A 16,624-nucleotide genomic window follows, 5' to 3' on the forward strand; every position below is an offset into this window, starting at 1 on the left:
ATATGAGTAATATTTGGCTAACTGATATAGTCTATTGAAAGTTGGATTTCCTATTTTTATATTATCATATAAATTACTACCATTGTAAACAAACTTTAATTTTTATTTCTTTTCTTTAAAAGTTTAACCAATCCAACAGGTTTATATATGCTATAAATTTTTATAATTTTATATTTATTTGATAAAAAAATAGATTACATACAAAAATTAAAAAACTCTTTATATATATTACTATTTTTTGAGGGGATGTTGATATCATTACATTTAAAAAAATGTTGTAAGATATACTTAACAAATTCATTTGTATGCCCTCAAAAATGTCTAACCCCTTAAGCCTTGTATAAGCATTATGCATAATTATTCATAGAATTTTTTAAAATAAGTTGTTTTAGTAAATGTTTGCACATATAAAATATATAAGTAAAAATAAAAATATATAAAAAAAAAAAAAAAAGAACTAGCCATTCATATACATAAATGAACATTTTGTATGCACAAGTAAACTTTGATATGCTTCTTTATATGACTATGCATGCAAATATATGTTTTTTTTTTTTTTTGAATAGCTAAAAACTTTTTTTTTCTGATCATACAATTTTGTATAACTAATTTTTTTTTTTTTTTTTGGCTATAATTTATGTCTCTCAGGATTCTTTAACCTCAAGGATGTTTACTTTTCAAAATTTGAAAAAATTACCTTAAACATTTCAAAAAATTGTTTTCAAAATTTAATTGCGCTATATTACTTTTTGTAGAATATTTTATGCGACCCCAAACACACATTTTCGTATACATATGTGTGTATATTTGCGTACATATGTATATATAGAGAGAACATACATAGCTAGAAATTTGTGCATATGTTAATGCATATCAATTCATTACAATGTAATTTGCACACAGTTTCGTATATTGTTATACCGTACTTATGTGTATATGGCCTATATATGTATACATATTAAATCATTTACAAGTATTTATTTTTTTCATTAGATAGCTATAAAAAATACCTTATTGGTTAATATATTCGTTACAATCGATTTTATTTGGCATCTCAGAAATAGCTACCTCAAATCTGGTTTGGACTTCATTTAAAGCTAATGTATCTTCTTGAGAAGATACAAAAGTAACAGCTAAACCTTTTGTACCAAATCTTCCAGCTCTTCCGACTCTGTGTAAATAAGAATCTGAATTTTCTGGCATATCATAATTAATAACGATATTTATTCTTTCAATATCAATACCTCTTCCAAATAAATCAGTGGATACTAATATTCTGTTTTCAAACTTTTTAAATTTATCATATCTTTCAATTCTTTCTTGTTGATTTAAACCACCATGTATAGATATGGATGGGAAATTGCATTCAGTTAATAATTTATCTAATGTGATAGCTCTTGTAACAGATTTAACAAAAATTATAACTTGGTTGAATTCTAAGGCATCTAATATTTCTATTAATTTTCTTGTTTTATCTTTTTCTTGTAATTTAACATAATGTTGTAATAGTCCATGTAATTTTAATTTAGCTTCATCATCAATAAATATTTCTACAGGGTTTTGTAAAAATTTTTTGCATACATCTCTCATTTCTTTTGCCATAGTTGCTGAAAAAAACATAACTTGTTTTTTTAAAGGAGTAGAAATAAAAATTTTCTGTACATCCCCTCTCATATCTAATTTTTCTAAACATTTATCACATTCATCTAAAACAAAATGTTGAATCTTGTCTGTTAATAAATATTTTTCTCTAATTAATGCTAATATACGACCAGGTGTACCAATAATTATATGGGGTACATTATTTCCTTTGAATAAGGCTACATGTTTATTCATAGATATACCACCATAAACAACTTCACACCTAACATTTTTTAAATATTTGCTAAATCTATCAAATTCATTTTTTATTTGATAGGCTAATTCACGAGTATGTGCTATACCTAAACATCTAACATATTTATTTTGATTTACATCTCCACCAGCATTGTTAATATCCTTTTCTTCTTTTATATCTTTGCTATCAGTTTCAAGTTGTTGTAAAATTGATAAAACAAAAACCGCAGTTTTTCCCATACCACTCTTTGCTTGACATAAAATATCAGTACCTTTGAGAAAAAAAAACAAATATTAATTATAAACTGGTTCAATAAATATAATGTATATATTTTTTTTCAATTTTTAATATATAAATTATTACCTGTTATTGCTGCTGGTATAGTTTCTTGCTGTACCTCAGATGGATGTTCAAATCCACTTTCGCTAATTGCTCTTAATAATTCTGGTTTTAAAAAAAAATCTTTAAACCCTCCAGTATGAACAGTAGCATAACTACCCCTCATAGCACCACCATCATTAACTCCTTTATTATTGTTATTCAAAAGGTTACGTCCGATGCCACCTTTGACATCCTTATTATCTAACATGTTATCATCATCTTCGTAATCTACTAACTCATCTTGAACATTATGCCCAATTCCAGCCATTTTCGTCTTTCTTTATTTTATCTATCTATTTTTTACTTAAAATGCAAAAGAAAATAATAATAGTAACTTTTATTCTTATATATACTATTAAAGTATTTCTTATGCTTACAAAGCGTGCATGAAATTAAAAAATGTAGATATTTTGAAAAATACAAAAGAAGAAATAAAGGATTTGTATTACAAAATATATAATTATATACAAAATTGTAAAAAAAAGTATATATAATGAGAAAAAAAACGGTATTATGTAATATTCACTAATTATATATATGGTTTCAATTGAAAATTCTTTTAAAATTATTTTTTGTTCCCTATATACATTTTAATTGTTTTTTTTCCTTTTCTCTGGTTTATAATTTCATTAAAAAAGAAAAAATATATATATTTTTAATTTTTCATTTTTTTTTCGTATTTCGTAATATTTTAGCTTAATAGCAAGAATTTTAACACTTTGTATTGAATTATTGTTTATATATATTTTTTTATTTATATTTTCACCTACATAAGGATGAATTATTTTTTTTCATTCCTCATAGCTATTATTATAGCATATGCTTTTTTTGGTATACCACGATAGTACACTCCTATTCTCAACTATGAGAAGAACACCCATAAAACCCATAAAATAAGAAATGTAGCTGTAGATATAATACCTTATATATAAATTATACTACATATATATATGCGTATATGTATATATGCATATAATACTACAATAAAATATTAAGCAAAATTAAAGGGGCATTATTTATGAAAATTGCTATTTTTTATATGAATTTCATAGCTTATAATTTTTTTAATATATTAATAAAATGGGTACCTAGGCTCATGTACTACCCATATTTTCATAGGCATATATTATATAAATATACGGCTTTGTTAATTTTCCACATATTTATTAATATTATCTTATTAAGGTAAATAAATTTATACAATTTTAGAAAATTAATATATCATATTTATTTATATAATATGGTATATAAAATATACTTTATTTTTAATGAATATTTTCCATATTATACATTTACAGAATAAATGCATAAACCATATTTATACAAAATAGCTACCTCTCTATGTGCATAATTTAAATTATGTTTTCCCCATCCCTTTTTTTTTGCATTATATTATATTTTAATAGAAAAAAAGTAAAAATAAATGGTGAAAAAAACATGTATAGTTTTTAATAAGGATATCTTTATTTCATATTCTTTTAAACTGTGTTTTTGGAAATCCATCCATTGAAAATATAAAAATATAAAGGCGATATTTACACTTTTTAGCAACTCATAATTTGTGACCTTTTATAGGAGAATTATATGCATACTATATCATGGTGTTTCCTTTATAAGTATGTATAATATGCATTTGTATGTCCATTTCTCTTTGGTTTATAGCTACAGTTTAAAGGGTTAACCAAAATTATGTTTTTGGATATACTAAGAGGAATTAAAAAAACTATAAATTTATACAAAAATTTATCCTTTGTATGTATATATTACTACACTACATTTTCATCTCTTAAATTAGTCATTATATATATTATCCCTCTGATCCATGCACACAATAATATATACAACGATTTCTGATAGCTATTTTTTGCTACTATTTTTATTTAAATAGCCAAATGGTCATAATAATTGTCCTTATTTTAAAATTTGGACGTATATTTTTATGAACAGTCAGGTAATTTAAAAAAAAAAAAAATAGTTTAAAAAAATTCAGGATTTTAAAGGTACATTATATATTTTTTATTTTTGGCTGTTTTAAGATAAATGGTGTAATTAGGTTGTAAATTAAAAATATATAGCTCTATAATAATTTTCCATATCTTTAGTTTGGTTTTTATACTATTTTGAAAAAATACAAATAAGATATATTGAATTGGTTTACAGACATTATTATACTTGCATATGTAAAAATCTAATTATACATCCTCATGTTTCATTATATTAGTGCTTAAAAGTGTGATTATATAAAGGTCTTATAAGGAATTGAAAAAAAAACACACATCATGAAATTATATACTTTCCCCTTATTATCAAAATTAAATGAAAAAATATAGCATACTAAAAAATATAAATAATGTAATATGTGTATACAAAGCAGAATTCAAATTAAATATTTACTTAATAATTTACAAAAAAAAACAAGCACTCAAAATAACGCATGTATATACAATTAAATATGTACTATAAAAATGTTTATTATATATTTATGCGATCCCTCCAAATAATCACACGTGAGCACAAAATAAATGCTTATATCATTAAACGAGAAAATACTATTATTATATAATTAAAAAAAAAAATTATTTTCCTATGAGCATACATACATTTTTATTATCACAATAATTAACCTTGTGCTAATTATTTTTAGTATACGTATATGTATAAAATTGTAAATATAATGGCATAAATTTTATTTAATTTTTTCCCACTCATTATTCTTTTATTTTTACTTATTTATTTTTAATTTTATTGAAAAACATATTACAATACAATCTTAATGAAATAGTTCTAAGTAAGCTACTTATAAAAATAGATTTAAATAAAAAAAAAATTCCATATATTATATTTTTGTTTCTTATCTAAGATTGTTTTAGCTGGTTTATTATATTGTCCTTATTTTTAATAAAGCGTATAAATATATGTAAATGACACAATTTAATTCATATAAAATATATATGAAATAATTTTTCTTTATCACCATATTGCAGAATAAATTTTTTTTTAGTATTATTTGTTTTTTACACTTTTATTAAGAAAAATGATGAACAACGTTAAAGTTCCTGAATTTGTAACTGATGAAGAACACCCAATTGGATATCTTGTAACTAGCATTCATGAATTTGTGAATGATAGTGTTAGATTAGTAAGAAAATGTACAAAACCAAGTAAAAAGGAGTATACAAATATTGTATGTGCTTGTACAATTGGATTTTTAATTATGGGACTTATTGGATATACAATTAAATTAGTATTTATTCCGATCAATAACATATTTGTTGGTTCCTATTAAACATATGGAGAATACAAAGATAAAAAAATCCTAGTCATGATTAATAATTCAAATTATAAAAAGCTGAGATGCAACAAAAGAGGGCCTCAGCACATAATGTTGAAATTGACAAATCAAACAATTTATTGTAATTATATATATAATTGAAAAGAACTTGAAGATTATTTTTCAATTTTTTATATAAAAATGGGAACTCGGATGAAATATAACAGATTTGTAGTCAATATGATTAGAAGACGACAAGCAAAATTGAAAAAGTATGTAATTTTTAGGAGCAATATATTGACAACATAATTTTCCTTCCTTACATATCTATTGTATGCATATATATATATATATATGTGCATAATAAATGAAATGCCCTATGCATAATGTTGCAAAAGTTTTATTGTATAAAAGAAATGCATAAATGATTTGATCAATGTAAACTATACTATTATTATTTTTTTATTTTTTTAAGTAACATTATTTTTAAAAATCTTAGATTTAAAAAGAATAATTAATTGTATTTATATCAATTGTGTATATTGTTTATATCCTTTGAAAGGGTTAATTGCGTGTGTATGCACGTTTATATATACACTTGTTTTTTCTTTTTTAAAGAATAAAAAATCGAATTTTTAGTTATCACAGTTTGTACCGATTGCTAATGTATGTATATACTGTCATATTATATCACCGCTAAAATCCTATAATTTTCACTATATTTTTTATGTGTTGCTCAATAAAAATACTTATATTTCATTATATAATCAAACAAAAATAAGAATATCAATTTTGGTGGTAGCTCATGTATGTATACACTTTTTTTATAACAATGTTTTTGTTTGATAATTTATAATATGAAATAATATAGAACAAAATAAAAAATAAAAAGGGAAAATATGAAAAGGGGGTATACAAAAATATATATTCTTTTTCCCTTCAAAAATTAGAGGAATAATAACAAGCAGCTTTTTTTTCATTTGTCATTTTATTTTACATTATTAATAAAAAGTGAGAAAATTGCTCTATATTTATACCTTACATGTATTATTATTTTTTTTTGGAAAACATTTAACCTAAAACATGATTTTTTTGTAATAGAACTTGATTGTATTTACTTAAATTATACAACAAAAAAATCAAAACAATGAGAGAAAAAATGTAGAAAAATTACGAGATATTATAAGGAAATATTATATATATACATTTTTTGCATACATAAGCAATATAAATATGCATATATTATATATATTTCCACCTATCAATTTTTTTCGAATGCCCTAAAATTTATATGCTCATTTAAGAGGGTAAAGGGGTTTTTTATTTAATAATATATTTTTTTATAGTAAATAAAAATTATATATATACCAAAATAAAAATATATAGCAATCCAAATAAAATTATATGCATATAATAATATATATATTTGAAAACAATTAAGGAACTTAAAATTACGTATATATTTTTCTTTTTTTTTTTTTCCTTTAATAATTGAAATTTTTTTTTTCAACTTTAAAGTACAAAACGAAAATATTTTTTCAATAAACATTAGTAATTTTTAAATTACAGAAATATTAAACTAAAAATAAAAGTATAATCATTATTTCTATTTTCAATTGTATTTAAAAATGTCAAGGAGAACTAAAAAGGTGAGAGAAAATTATTAATAAATAAAAATTAAAGGAAAACAGGCATTTAAATGGGAAAAACAAGAAACAATAAAAAAATATATAAATAATTAAAACTATAATTCAATTAAAGAATGAGATAAAAAATGTATAAATGAAAAGTGGGCTGGTAGAGATATTTATTATACTGTTGTATGGTTTATAAATTAGCTAGCGGAATAATAAATGGAAATATATATTCCCTAATTTGTTTGAATGAAATAATTTCATTTAAATTTAAAAACTTGTATAAATAAATTGTTTCATTCAAACAAGTTAGGGGATATATATGTAGATAGTAGCAATAAGGATAAGCCTATCTTATCACGCCGAAGTTATTTTTCCCAATCTATGCCACAATATGCATATGCTATATCATTTTACTATATATCCAATATTTTTTTTGTCATTTTTTTTGTCACTTTTTTTATCACTTTTTTTGTCATTTTTATTAGGTCGGTTTAACTGGAAAATATGGAACAAGATACGGATCTTCCCTCCGTAAACAAATCAAAAAAATTGAATTAATGCAACATGCAAAATACCTATGCTCCTTTTGCGGAAAGGTAAGGATTATGAAAAATATAAAAAAATAGTATGCCAGTGTTTGATCCCCTTTTTTATGTTTTAAAGTTTTATTTCAAATAATGAATATACATTTGTTTGCTATATTTTTTTTTTCAAAAATTTTAGACTGCCACAAAAAGGACATGTGTTGGAATATGGGAATGTAAGAAATGCAAAAGAAAAATATGCGGAGGAGCATGGAGTTTAACTACCCCAGCAGCAGTTGCAGCAAAATCAACAATTATTAGATTAAGAAAACAAAAGGAAGAAGCACATAAATCATAAATAATAATTCATTATATATATCGATATAAAGAATGTTTAATTTTTATTACATAAAAATATAATTTTTTTTTTCATATAAAACTTAATGTGCATATAAGTACGAACACCTATTGAAAATTATTATATTCGAACAAAATTTATTGAGTTTTCAGTTTATATTTTAAAATTACAAAAAAAAAAAAAAAATAAAATAACACTAGTAAAAAAGTATGGATATGACAATAATTTTGTTTGGGGGAGTATGAACTGACTTCAACAAACTTTTATAATAAAAGTATCGTCCTGACATCTTCTCGGGTTTTCCATCTTTTTCGTAAATCCTGTAAATATTTAAATGTAAAAAATTGTATGATCAGGTTGTTTCAAAAAAGGGGGAGAATGCACATGTAAAAGTATAATATAAAAAAGTGAAAAAAATAAGAAAAATGATAATAAGGTATTATGTGACTTACCCCGGTTGATGCCATTTGGCGAGCCTTGATGGCAATCTGTTTAACCTTGTTAATAATATCAATCTCTTTATATTGTATAATATTTTTATTATTAAGCAATGATGAAATAATTAATTTTCTATTTTTTTTATATGTATTTATATAAGAATTTTGTAATTTTGTTTTTTTGAAAAGATGAGCATAATCATGTTCCATAATAGTTTCACATATTTTTCGTTTACTTCTTAAACTTGGATTGTCATCAATATTTAAGGTTCTCTTTTTATAATTATTTAATGAAGTATTATATTCATCATTTATATTCAAAGTCTGTATTGTTTTTTCTTCAATGTGATTATTCAATTCTTCAGGCTTGTCATTGTGTAGATTTTCCTGTATGTCACTTTTTTCATTTATGTTATCATCTGGTTTTATATTGTCATTTGGTGGAATCATATCTAAGTTAACTTGATCAGATGTCTGATCATAATTTGTATTATCCAAAAAGCTGTAAGATGTGTCATTTAATATTTCTTTTATATTTTTATATTCTTCAAATAATTTTCCTACAGTATTATATGAAGTGTCAAAAAGGATGTTATAAAAAATTTTAAGTATTGCCTTTATCCATTTTATATGTATTTCTGAGCAAATCCAATAAATTGCTTCATCAGAAGTTTCAACACCCATTTCATTTGATACATTTTGTTCCACCCCTTTTATTGATGTACATATATTTTTAATAAATGGTATGTAGGAACTAGCTAAATTATCATCAGAGACATTTTCAGCAATATCGGTTCCATAATTTTGGATAATAATGCACTGTGTAAGATCAGTGATACGAAGACATAAATTTTGATCGTCATTTTTTTTATTTCTTTTATTATTCCAAGAATTTAATTTTTCATAAATAAAATTTAATAATTTATCATCACCAAAATATGTATCATTAATATTGTTTTGATTAACATTATTTTGATTGAAATTCGTTGAAGCATTCATTTTTGATGTTACATATTTAAAATGTAGATATTCACATACTCGTTTAATAAAATCGAATTTTTGTTCTGGTGTTGGTTTTTTTTCTTTTTTTTTTTTTTTTTTTTGTTCAATTAATTCTTCTTTTTCATCAATAGCTTTTTTAATATCTTGTATAGCTAGCGTTTTATAATTATTTATTACTTTAATTCTTTCTAAAACAACTTCATCATTTATTATGTCTTTATATATAATTAATTTTTCATGAGAGTATATATGTATACCTAAATATTTTAGTAATGTCTTTAAAGCTTCACGATTATAGCATAGTTTGATAGTAGTTTTTTCATCTGAGGTAAGATATATTTTATATTTTTCAATGTTTGTATTTTGTTTTTCATCATTTTTTTTAGTAGAAAAACTATCGATATTATCACCTGTCGAACTAGCTATAACATTACCAAACTGATCGATAAAACGTTCTCTAAGTTTATGTTCAAATAATAAATTAAATCTATCTGATATAGTATTCATTAGATTAATAAAAAAAATTCGAAAATTTTCATCATTGCTTGAAAAAAATTCATACATTAATTTGATTAATTCAAGAGTTCCTTTTGGTTTTGCTAAAGGTATGGTATGTAACATTTCTTCATCTTGACAATCTTCTGGATTTATATGAGTCACTTTATTTTCATTATCGTTATTATAAAATAGAAAGTCATCATCGTCATCTGCATTAGTAGATGCTGCATCTTTTGTATTTTTTTTACTGTCACTTGGTGAGTAATCATTTTGTGGATCATCCGTTTCATTGCTACTATTTTTTTTATATAATGGATGTTGTAATCTAGTTCGTAAGTCTTGAATTGGTATAACATGGAATTCTTCAAATTTTTCAACAATTTGTCTAAATACATCTATATCTAAGTTATCATCTAAAAACCATTCATCACTATTATTATTATATACGAACCCAAGTAATGTTAATAACTTTTTAAAGTAATGATGTTCTAATAAATCAGATGACATACTTAATGGTATATCAAAAACATGTGCCTTGGAAGAAAGATATTTATTTTTTGACAATTTTTTTAATTCATATAAAGAACGTAAACCACCAACCATTTCTTCTAAAACAGTTTCAACATTACAATTAATTTCATTTGTTGTTAAATTATGTTCTTGATTTTGTTTTTCATTTAATTTTTTTAATTTATAAATAGTAAAAAGTAATGGTTGTTTTTTTTTCGATTTATTATATTCTTCGATATCATTTAAATCAACATGTTTTGCATTTTCATTTGTTTCTTTATTTTTTGTAAATAATTTTTTATGTCTAATATGGTCTTCACTTTCAGAGTTACTATCCGAACTTTGAGAAGAACTTCGACCTGAACTATGTAAAGACTCATAGTCATGGAAATTTAAAACATTCCCACGTTTATCAATATAATTTAAATAAATTAATTGGTTTTTTACAGTATTTGGTGGTTTATTAAGCATTTCACTAAGGAATGATAAATAACTATGCATATGTTTAAATTGGTTGAAATATAATTTTAGATTTTGTATATCTTCTTCAGACCATTGTAAATGTTCTAATCTTTTTCTTGAATTCATTTGAATAAAAACATCATTTATTCCTACCCCTTTAGTTAGCTGTTCATAAATATAGCTATCATTACCTTCGTTGTAATTACTAAATATTGACAACATATAATTTTCACTAATTAGGGAAGACATATTTTTATTAACATCTTTAGAAAAAAATAATTCAATTGGAATAAAATTATTACTGTTCCATAATTTAAAAAAGCATGAGATAATATTTTCAAAAAAACATGCGATCCAATAATAATGTGGATTAGTATAACATTGTTCATCATTTATTATATCTTTAAAAATTAAGAAATATTTAATATCAAAGAATATTAAAAAGTTATATTCATTGTCTTTATGTTTTATTATATATTCAAAATAAGTTATAATTAAATCATTAATATATGTACGATTTTTTTTAAAATTTTCTAAAATTTGCATACATATATTTATTATTTTTCCACTATATATTTCATCTACTAAATTTGAAACATAAACTTTTTCCATTGGCTCATTAAATGTGTTATATCCATGATCATTATTATTTGAATAACCTTCATCCTCATTATAATTACTATAATTTTCTTCGCTTTCTCCTTCATCATATATTTTTTTTTTACTTTCTTTTACAATATAAGTTGATCCACCTAACTTTTCTAAAAGTTGTATAATTAATAAACTACATTTTAAAGAATAAATAAAAATATTTTTTTCATGACTCATAATTTTATAATTTTTTAATATCCAACTTAATTTATTTAATATATTTCTTTTTAGGAAATTATTTAAAGAAGATTTACAAATAGCTTTTACACTATCATCAGTAGATAATGCATGCATGTCTAATAAATTTAAATCAGCATATAAACATCTTAAACAACATAAAATTATTTTACTACTATTTTTTCTCATTTTTTCTTCTCTAATTATTCTTTCAAATGTATCACATAAAAATTCAGTATGAATACTGTTATCCCCTATATACATTTGCATACCAAGAACCATTTGGATTCTAGAAATAAATGGGGAACCCCTTTCTTCAATTTTGTTACTATTTGTGTGTGTATATTTCAATCCACTATCTTCTGTATCATTTATATTGTTCCCTTCTCTACTGTTTGATAATCTTTTTTTGTTTTCATACTTATAATAATTTGTATAATATGTCAATATCCATGCATGAATATTCAAAATAATTTTGATATCCCATTCATTATTATAATATTCACTGATACATCTGTTTAGATCCTTTATACATATATTTAAAAATACTTTTAAAGAGTAATTAAAATTTTCTGCATATTGTTGAGTTTTTTCATGGTTTTTCGGAGAATTATTTTCATTTTCATTAGATCTAAAGGGACTATTTCCATTACCACTATAACTATTTTCAGATGTGTCATAAATATTTTCAAATTCTTCATTTATTCCTATAATATTATTTATAAACTCTTGTATTTTATATAAATTTGTATAATCAAATATATCTAAGATATTATGTTTTTTTAAAGAACCTTCCTCAGAAAATATATCAAATGCTAAATCTTCAAAGGAAATACTTTCATAATAATCTATTCTATTTTTTCTAACTATATATCTTTTTTTTTTTTTTTTCATATGTTTTTCTTCATTTGGTTTTCTTATTTTTTGTTTAGCTAATAATGGATTAATTCTTGCTAGATGTGTTAACATAAGATTATTTTTTTTTGACTTTAAAAAGCTATTTCGTTTTTCTCCTTTATTTATTTTGATTCCCTGTTTATTTTTATTGTCTATTGTATTAGAAGTGGTTTCAGGTTTTTTGGCAGAACCCAAATTTACAGAATTTCTTCCAGGTTTTATTATTTTTTCTTTTTGATATGTTAAAGATTTTACTAAATCAATGGGATCGATATAACATATGACATTGTAAAAGAGACGAACATATTCCCATATATTTTTCATAGTGTTTTGATTTAAATATGGGATATGTATATTTTTTTCATCTTCATATTTTTGTATTTCTTTTTTAAATAAATTTATCATTTCATCGATTATCAGATTTAAAGAGCTATGTTTGTCTAATGCATGTTGTAAAATTGCATAATGAACATTATTTAGATTAATATCTCGACCCCCTTTCATATTTCTAATACCTAATACTTGTGATAATATATTTCTAATTAAATATATATTTTCTTTATATTCATGAGTTAATTTTTCTCTTTTTCTTTTGTCTTCTAAAAAGAAGTTTGATATATCATGTAGTTCTTCATTTATTTCGTTGATTCTTTTTTTAATATTTTTTATTTTTTTTTTCACGATATTATTTTTTTTTTTTATATCATCTTCTGGAGTAGAAGGGGTGTTAGTATTTTCAGGGTTTTCAGGGTTTGCATCATTACTATTATCACTATCATCACTTAGATCATCTTCATCTGATGAATTGTCTGCATAAGATTGTAGTTCCTCTTTTAGAACCCGTTTACTTTCCATTAATTCATTTTCTTTTCTTTGCATAGCCATTAATTTTTCATTTTCTTCAATACCTCTATAATCTGCATCTATAAATAATTGACAATTATATCTAAACTCATTAAGCATACTTATAAAATTTTTATCACTTAATACATATTTTAGACTTTCTAATCCTTTTTGATATTCCTCTATAATATTTGATCTTTTTTGTAACTCTTTTATATATATATCATTTTTTAGTGCATTACGATAAATTTTTCTATCACTTTTTTCTATTTGTAAATAATTATAAACATTATATTCACTTTTTTTATTTCCAAAAGTTGGCATATGTTTATGCCAATATTCAAACCATTCTTTACTAGGTCTCGATGTTAAATAATTTATTAGAATGAAAATATTTTTAATCAACAAATTTTCATCAATGTCTTTATAAATAGCATTATCAAAATCATGTTTAATAATATTTATTACTTGTATTATAATATCTTTTAATACTGCATTATTATATATATATAATGTTACATACATTGGATTTTTAAAAGTAGAATCGATATGTGTCCCTATTTTTCGATGTAAATATTCTCTTTCTCTTTTTAGATATGTATTGATATCTCTTAATATTTGTATTATATTTGGATCTAATATGTAATGCTCTTTATCTAGGTTTTGAAAACTTGGGGTTTTTAAAATTGAAGTACCTTCATTTAATCCAGTACTACTAACACTTGTTCGTTTTCCGTCTTCTCTCTTATCACTATTATATGTATTTTTATTATCTAAATTTTTATTTTCATTTTGATGCATTTTACTATATATAAAATTATATACTTCTTTGTTTTTTATTTTTAAATTAGGTTTATTATCATTTCCTGTCCCTTCTTTTTCATTTTTTTTTAAGCTGGCACTTTTAAATGTCTCTGGGTCTACAGGTATATTACTTTTTACATCTTTACTTAAAATTGTTTCTTTTTTTAGCATATTACTAAATAAAACTAAAATTTCTTGTTCCAATACTTCTCTAGTTTTAATACCAAACAATAATGTGTTTTCATTAAATATGTCATCTTCCTTTACATCTTCTTCTTTGTTACGGCCAAAAAATTCATTATATTCTTCTGCCTCTTCTTCATCACCCATCAAATTATCTTCCTCATCATCATCCCCTAAATCTTCTTCTTCTTCTTCATCCACTAAACCTTCCCCATCGTCGTCCACTAAGTCGTCCTCTTCATCACTTCCTTCCGAATACTCTCCCTTATTTTTTACGTTAAAATATTCGTCATCACTTTCTTGGCATTCAATATCAATATGGCCATTTGCATTTGACATTTCGATTTAAGGAATATGAAAGAAAAAGAAAAATTTTATATTTGAAAGAGATAAAGTTGAAATGCCAATAAAAGGTAGGGTATCTTTCTATTGCTTTAAAAATTATATGTGTATGTATATGTGTGTATGCTCTTTTTTAGTTATGCCAATATTGCATTAAAGTGAAAACACACATGAATTGTTTCTAAAGTTTGGGCTTCATTGAAAATGTATGTAACTTTTAAAAGCAAAAAAAAATATTAAAATGAAAATAATAATTCATTAAAAGGCGCGTTGCATATTTATTATATTGATGTGCAACGATAAATATTATATAATTTTATTTTTAGCTATTTTTATTTTTCAATAAGCATTCATTTTAGTATCTTCCAATAATACCCATATTTTAACACACCTTTGCATATTAGGTGAGAATAATAATTTTGCAAAAAAAAAAAATTAACAATTACATATATTATAATATATAAAAAATATATACATAATTTTAAGGATACACAGCCCATGCCTATTTTTATGAATCCCTTAATATATGTAATGAAATAAAATATAAGCAAAGAATTTGTGATTAGCTATATTTGTTTATTGTATGTGCATACATAAATATGTGTAATAGGATTTAAAACTAGGTACGGGATATTTTACAAAAATATAAAATAATGCAAAATTTTCGATGGCACCTTGTTAATATTATTTTTATCATAATAAAATTGTATATTACACAAAAAAACAAAGAAATTTTTTTTTTAAAGTGTATAAGAATGTATATTGGAGCATAGATTATTTGGGTCTTTAAAAATGGAATGTATAAATATGTGAATTTTTCATTTCATTTCATTGATATCTTTCTAAATATAAGACGCTAAACATATGCAATTTTAATCAACTTTGTCTTTTCTTTCTTTATCGATATCCATGTGTTTATAATTCAATCTTTATTTCACTTTTTTTTTATTTTAAACAAACCTTCCTTTGGTATTTAAATTCTTTTATTAATAAAGAATGGAGAAAAAAAACTTTAGCAATTATACTCAACTAATTATTGCAGCGTTTTATTTCCCATACAAATTAAGAAACCGTGATAAATATTGCATGTAATTATAAGATTAAAATCGAATGTGTGTATACATGTTCATTATAACACGTCCTATATAAATATAAGGGATAATATTGTTGGACAATTTTAAAAGAAAAACTGAAAAAGTCACGAACAAGCAAACTGTATTCCTATCTTAACTGCTTCCTTATTGATAACAAAAAAACAGAATAATTTTTTAAGCCCATTTTAATTTACTTTTTTTTCCAATTTTCATAAAACAAAATAGTAAAGCAATTTTAAAAATATAAAATTATGTTATTATAAAAACAAAAAAAATTAATAAAAAATAGGAGTAAAATAAACCATATATGTATATTTATAAATATAAACAATATTTAAAATAGACACAAATTGAAATATCAATGTATTATATATATAATATAAAATATGTTTATTTTTGGCAACTACATACTACAACTAAATAAAAAAACAATTAAATATATGAGTAATTATTCCAATATTTGTTTTTTACATTTACGAATTTACAAAAAATGAAATTCGTTCTATATTTATGTATTTCTTCCATATAAAATTGATACATGTTCTGTATATTCACGGGGGTACATCCCATGGATGTACTTATATATGAAAATGTGTCTGCATAAGCACACACATAATCTTCCATAAATGTAAGGGTATTAATTATAAGAATTGTTATAATTCGTGTAATAACTTCACAAATTTACATAAAAAAGGGAAAATGAATAATTTATATAT

At 22.8% G+C, this 16,624-nt stretch overlaps 4 protein-coding genes across 4 annotated transcripts; 2 read left to right on the forward strand and 2 right to left on the reverse strand.

The window, feature by feature from the left end:
- Window positions 1-1,011: 1,011 nt before the first annotated feature.
- On the reverse strand, window positions 1,012-2,486 carry PVVCY_0300780 (ATP-dependent RNA helicase UAP56, putative; the record flags this gene model as incomplete). Its single annotated transcript, XM_008628288.2, has 2 exons — window positions 1,012-2,108; window positions 2,201-2,486. The coding sequence occupies 2 exons, from the start codon at window positions 2,484-2,486 to the stop codon at window positions 1,012-1,014; spliced, it is 1,383 nt and encodes a 460-aa protein (XP_008626510.2).
- Window positions 2,487-5,252: 2,766 nt separating this feature from the next.
- Window positions 5,253-5,504, forward strand: PVVCY_0300790 (Sec61-gamma subunit of protein translocation complex, putative; the record flags this gene model as incomplete). The annotated part of the gene is made up of 1 exon (XM_008628289.1): window positions 5,253-5,504. One exon carries the CDS (start codon window positions 5,253-5,255, stop codon window positions 5,502-5,504), a length of 252 nt encoding a protein of 83 aa, XP_008626511.1.
- A 1,613-nt stretch (window positions 5,505-7,117) lies between these two features.
- Window positions 7,118-8,008, forward strand: PVVCY_0300800 (60S ribosomal protein L37ae, putative; the record flags this gene model as incomplete). The annotated part of the gene is made up of 3 exons (XM_037634782.1): window positions 7,118-7,138; window positions 7,612-7,722; window positions 7,850-8,008. 3 exons carry the CDS (start codon window positions 7,118-7,120, stop codon window positions 8,006-8,008), a joined length of 291 nt encoding a protein of 96 aa, XP_037490107.1.
- Window positions 8,009-8,271: 263 nt separating this feature from the next.
- PVVCY_0300810 (conserved Plasmodium protein, unknown function) lies at window positions 8,272-14,811 on the reverse strand (the record flags this gene model as incomplete). Its single annotated transcript, XM_008628291.2, has 2 exons — window positions 8,272-8,328; window positions 8,461-14,811. The coding sequence occupies 2 exons, from the start codon at window positions 14,809-14,811 to the stop codon at window positions 8,272-8,274; spliced, it is 6,408 nt and encodes a 2,135-aa protein (XP_008626513.2).
- Window positions 14,812-16,624: the final 1,813 nt, after the last annotated feature.

This window comes from Plasmodium vinckei (genome assembly GCF_900681995.1).
Source record: "Plasmodium vinckei vinckei genome assembly, chromosome: PVVCY_03".
Classification (NCBI taxonomy): domain Eukaryota; phylum Apicomplexa; class Aconoidasida; order Haemosporida; family Plasmodiidae; genus Plasmodium; species Plasmodium vinckei.